This window comes from Capsicum annuum, chromosome 7 (genome assembly GCF_002878395.1).
Source record: "Capsicum annuum cultivar UCD-10X-F1 chromosome 7, UCD10Xv1.1, whole genome shotgun sequence".
Classification (NCBI taxonomy): domain Eukaryota; kingdom Viridiplantae; phylum Streptophyta; class Magnoliopsida; order Solanales; family Solanaceae; genus Capsicum; species Capsicum annuum.
In genome coordinates, this window is record NC_061117.1 from 70,624,740 (window position 1) to 70,630,564 (window position 5,825).

General features: G+C 38.3%; 1 protein-coding gene across 1 annotated transcript; it reads right to left on the minus strand.

Moving 5' to 3' along the window:
• Positions 1-3,469: 3,469 nt before the first annotated feature.
• Positions 3,470-4,021, minus strand: LOC107876550. The gene has a single exon (XM_016723451.2). The coding sequence runs from the start codon at positions 4,019-4,021 to the stop codon at positions 3,470-3,472; it is 552 nt and encodes a 183-aa protein (XP_016578937.2).
• Positions 4,022-5,825: the final 1,804 nt, after the last annotated feature.

The window sequence follows — 5,825 nt, forward strand, 5'->3', positions numbered from 1 at the left end:
TGCTCCTTTTTTTAGCTCCATTCCATATATGCTCACCTTCTTCACTTCATACTTGCAAAATATGGGTATTAGTGCTCTTAAATTTGGATAATTCCCTATTTTCTAATATAAAACATTATAGTGTGTGTATAATTTATACGAATGAGTGGTAGAATTACCACTCAACAACACCCGTAATTTAGACATTTTCTTGTCCTTAAGAAACACTACCTTTTACTAAGAGACCTTTTTAATGTGTGCCCTTATTTATGTTCCTAATGACCATGAAGACTCCAACTTGGTTGCTACAACAAAAAGCTTTTCACCCATGGATAAGAAAGTATTAACAATTCCCCTCATCATAAAATGGAGTGGCGAAGGATGCAACAAATCTTGGGGAGAGACTATGTGACTATTACTAACACTCTAGAAGTGACTCACAAGTTGGATTTAATCAAGTCATAAATCCACTCATCTCATTACGTGGAAGATGAAAAAATCACCCTTTTTAATAAACTCATATTCCACCTCACAAGAAATAAAGGACCATACACCTTGTTAGCACTTACGCAATAAGGAAAATTAGGTGCAATCACTTGCTCTCTTAAGAAATTATCTATGTGACAAGTACCATGACATATACTTGCCCCTATTTTCAATCCCCACTATAATGACCACGCTTGGTTGGAAATCATAAAAAGCTTTTGAGTTTTTAATGTAGGCTTAGGGTAGGGTAGGATAACAATTTTAGACAATAAGGCTATACCCTTCTTGAACTTCTACATCAAATTCTCATCACTTTTTGCTTATAGGACCACTTCTTTTTCTTTTGTTGCTTTACCTACTTTGTCTCATTTGCTTTGGTCAAAGTCTTTTCACCTCTTTTCATCAATTATTATTCGTGAATCAAGCTTTATGCACTCATTCTTTTGAAGGAAAATATTTTCCTTCAAAGAAAAATGCTTACTAGCTAGGCTTGTAGCTTCTTTTCCTTTTTATGACCGTGGCTCAACTACACTTTCTTTCTCTTTCCATCACCCCCTTCTTAGGCTTTTAGCCTCAATTTATATAATTAAATTCTTGAAGGATAGGGTTCAAGAGAGGATGAATAGAAGGGTCACAACTTATAATATGGTTACCAAGAAAAAGTCCAAAGGCTCAAAGAGGGTGACTAGGGGTAACATATATGTATTTGTAGGCATTTTAAGCTAAAGTAGGTTTCCAAAATCAAAATATGGCCTATGATCATTTTATCCACCAAGTACAACCAAAATTTAGTTTTGAAATACTAATGGGGCAAGTTATAGATGGTACAAGTACACATGAGATATATACAATCAAGCTCTCACACACGGCCTGTGAATGTTGTCAAGGGGGTTTAAATATTCTCCTTACTCGAGACAGGGGTGGAGTATCCCCTATTTTTCTGTAATAAACTTTTGGAGTCAAAGAAAGAGAGCAAATTTTGTCACAAAGTTGCTCACATCCATGCCTTCACTTTTTGCAAACTTTTTCAAACGGAGGGGTTTTCAGATTTTGTAGCCGAATCATGTATGATTTTATAGTCATGGAAACAACCCAAGATATAGTCTTATATTGCAAACTATAGTATGTGCAAAATTCCATGTGGTTACTAAGATTTCACCAATGGGTGCAAATGCAAATCACAATCATTGATGCCACAGGTACTCACACTTCCCTTACATCTATGGTTAGAAACTAAAATCCTAAATTAACAAATCAAAAACAAAATCTACTCCATGTAAGTGTGCGCACCATCAGTATGCAGAATATAAATAATACATTCCCAAATCAAATAAATAAGGAGACACCCCCAACTGAAAAGGTAGCAGTGTCCTTACTGCATAAATAACCAAGGCTAAAATAGATAACGGTGCTCCCTGAATCCACATCAAGGGATGCTATCACTCTTAGATCCTGCATCATCATCATCCTCCTCAAGATCTAACCACTCAGTCGTGGCCTTTTCATCACTATCCACCCAAGAAGTAGAAAGCCTACTCTAGGATTTTAGAACCTTCTATAGACCCTTTACCCCTTTCCACATCTTAGTAAAAAACTCCTCTCTTTTTTTTCCTTAGTGGTCAGCTTTTTATGTGCACTTCGGAGGTCCTGGTGTGACGTCACCAAAGAGGAGTAGGCTTACCAAGCCGATCAATACTAGCTTTTTTCTTATTTTGGTCCTTCTTGAACTCATCATAATCTAAACGTGACATATATGAGTGATGGATGGTGGAGGGATCTCCTGGTCCTTTAGACAAGCTAGCCACAAGCTCTTTAATGGTTACAATATTAGCTCTAATCTCTTCAAGAGGTCCCATGGTGGTTGGCCTATGAGGCTCGGGTTCTCTACATATTTCTTTTTCCAAGTTGATCTTTCTTTTCTTGCTTCTGCCCGGTGCGCACTCTTTTCGAATCCTCAATCGATAGATGGAGGCACTAGGCTACAAATAATGTGCAACTATATCTGAGCCTCAAAAGTAAAGTCATTCATGGAATGTTACTTTTAGTTTTGGTCCACGAGACTTCCTTATCGGGACATAGCCGTTGTGCCAACCAATTCCCCGATTTACACCCCTTTGCTTTGAATTCACCCATGTCTAGTTGCTTGAGTCCATAAATATCATTGATTTGCTTAGCCCTACTTTCACCAGCTTTTCCCGCATCTTTACAATAACGTTGAGTAAGTGTGAGAAAGATACTTCACTGATATTAGCATAAAATTTATGGACCCATTATCATTTGAAAGGCATGGAAATAGGTTAAGCACTTCTACCTTGTGGATTCAACTTTGTCATGAAAGAACCAGTAGCTTCTTCGGTACATTCTCCAAATAAATTCCTCTTTCCAAAAGCAATTTTATCTTTGGAAGACCAATTTAGAAGTGATTGTGGCATTCGGGTTCCATGAATTTGATGTGATCAAACTTATCCATGAGGTTGTGCTGAAAGCACTAAACATACATTACATCTTTCAACGTCATTTGGATCATGCAAGCTCTGCTAGATTGATCATTAAAGTTCATTATCCTAGGTGTTTGGGTTTTCCTAGCTAAAAATTTAAAGTACAGGATTTTTGACTTGACAGGAACCTGCCCTCAACTACCGTGATCATGTATCAGAGCCGCATCCATGTTATCATGGTTGCTGTCTATGACTGTGATAGTGACACCTGAGGCTTGTTCTATGTCAGTTCTACATGACTACTTCCAAATAGGTAAAATTCCCAACTACTATTTTCAAAGTAGTCATGCACACTTTCTCTTTTTAAAACTCATTCAATGCAATCCAAAGTGCCACTAATGCATGGGTTATTCAAATGCAAAAGATAACATCTACACTATAAGAATATAACAAAAAGGATACGAGCCACTCTCATGGCATTTGTTGGTTGCATCCCACCTAGTACCTTAGTTATCGTCGTGTCACAATGTCTTCCTTCCCTCAATCTCACAGTGGTCCTCAAACCCCTAATCTTTCATTGTCTTATTTTCAACATCCACCACAGATACTACATAGAGCTCTACAGTTTGCTTCTTTGACTTGTAAATTTTGAAGGAGACCTTATCTTTTTGCACCCAAAATCTCATCACTCCCATCTCTAGATCAACAACGGCTCTCCTAATGGCCAAGAAATAATGACCAAGAATGATAGGCACCTTGTGGTCCATCTCACAATCCAATGCAATGTAATCTGCCGGGAGAATGAATTTGTCCAGCTTTATAAGGACATCAAACAATATACCCACCAACCTTTTTATGGATCTGTCTTCCATCAAAAGTTGCATCGAGGTTGGTGTAGGAGTGTCCAAGACCTGTTTCTTATAGATGAGATACGACATTAGGTTGATGCTTGTACTAAGGTCACAAAGAACTTTTGCAAACTCATGAGTTCTAATGGTGCAAGGGATGGTGAATGCTTCGAGGTCATTTTTCTTTTCCACAAATTTACTATCCATGGTAGCACTACACCCATGAGTAACTTCAATGGCATCATCCTCAACGAGCTTTTGCTTGAACATTAATTTCTTTATTAATTTTTGTCATAAATTTTCTCAATTTGTCACTCTCCTCCTTTTTATGCAACCATTAGGAGAACGGGAGAGGAACATAGATGGTTGGTTTTGCTTCTCCTTTCAGCTTTTCAACTTTGACCACTTTCTCATTGCTTCCATCTATCTCTTTCTCATCATTTGCTTTTCTTCTTTGAGGTGTCACCACCTTTTCCATGGCCTTGGGCATAGTTTCATTCACACCTCCTCTAAGGGGCTCTTCAAGTTCTTTCCCACTTCTAGAGATAATTTCTAGGAATTGTGCTGGGTTAGCAATTGTGTCACTAGGAAGTCCACCTCTAGACCTTGTATTTAGTTTCATGGAGATTTTCCCGACTTGGGTCTCCAATTGTTTGATGGAGGCAGAGTGAGACACCACTATTTGGGAAAGTTCGGAGAAGTCTCCCTATAACTCATGGACCATTTTGTCCGTACCTTAAACTCTACGTAAGATTCGTGCCAAAACATCTTTGGTCTTGAACTTTTTGGGGTCAATGACATTTGACTCTTTGGCCTTAGCCCTATCAAGAGGAGGAACATTGCGGTCATAGTCACGTTTACTATCTCTTCAGTCTCTATCTTGGTCATGATTTTTTCAAACTTGGTTCCTACCTTGCCTTTTATATGCAGGGAAGGAACCCTCCGAGTAGTTTCCCAAGTACCAAATTTCTTTATCCAACTTCTTTTCCACATCATCATCTTCATAAGTCTTTGATGTTGTGGCATTTACCACTTTCACATGTACACCCATAATATGTTTCATTAGAAGCTCAAGTTTGGTCATCATCTTGGTGATGTTCTCCTCCTTCTTCTCTTCTCGTTTTCTTTCTCATTAGTCACCATGGAGGTAGTAGAAGGGGTCTTAGGAGCATCGACATCACTGGTGTGCCACCTCCGATTTTATTTGGATACTTCACCTATCCAACAGAAAGCCACAAGATGATGCAATTTAACAATAGAGCCACACTCCGTATTATCCACAACCGTTTTGTTCAATGGGTCAAGAGCTCTATAAAAAAAATTCAAGGAGCATCATATCTAGAACCTCATGATTTGGACATTGGGAAATGTTTTCATTAAACCTCTCCCATACTTCAAACAATGGTTGTCCATTCAATTACCGAAAGTTCACAATTTCACCCCGCTTTTCAAGAATTTCCTATTGTAGGAAGTATCTATTAAGGAACACCCTAGTGAGCTCCTCTGAAGATGTGATTAAGCCGGGTGAAAGTAAGCGGAGCCATAAAACTGCCTCTCCCATTAGTGAAAACTAGAAAAGTTGAAGCTGGATAGATTCTTGTGTAATATGCACTCGTTAAATGGTGTACAAACTTCCACAAAGTTTTTAAAATGAACGCTTGGGTCCTCATATGCTTGACCACTATATAATTCTATTATTTCCAACATGTGAAGCATAACACTAGTCAAATGAAACATACCTTTTCCATTGGTTGGCGGGATGTGGATAGCACTTGTTTGCCCCATTTCATTTAATTTTCCCTTACCATCTAGTGGGGCATCAATGGGGCCAAAATTACTTATATTATAGAACATCACTCTGTTCACACTTTGATCACCTACAAAATAGTCAAAAACAACAAATAAAATAAATTACCCCATTCTGGGTATTCCCAAGTAAGAATGGCACCACACAAGTGAAATCTATATTTTCACTCCCCAACAACGGTGCCATTTTATTAACGCTCAACTCACTCCTATAATTAAGGGGTGAGGCGGTCGTTGTCAAGTAACCCAATATAAATTGGGGTCGAAT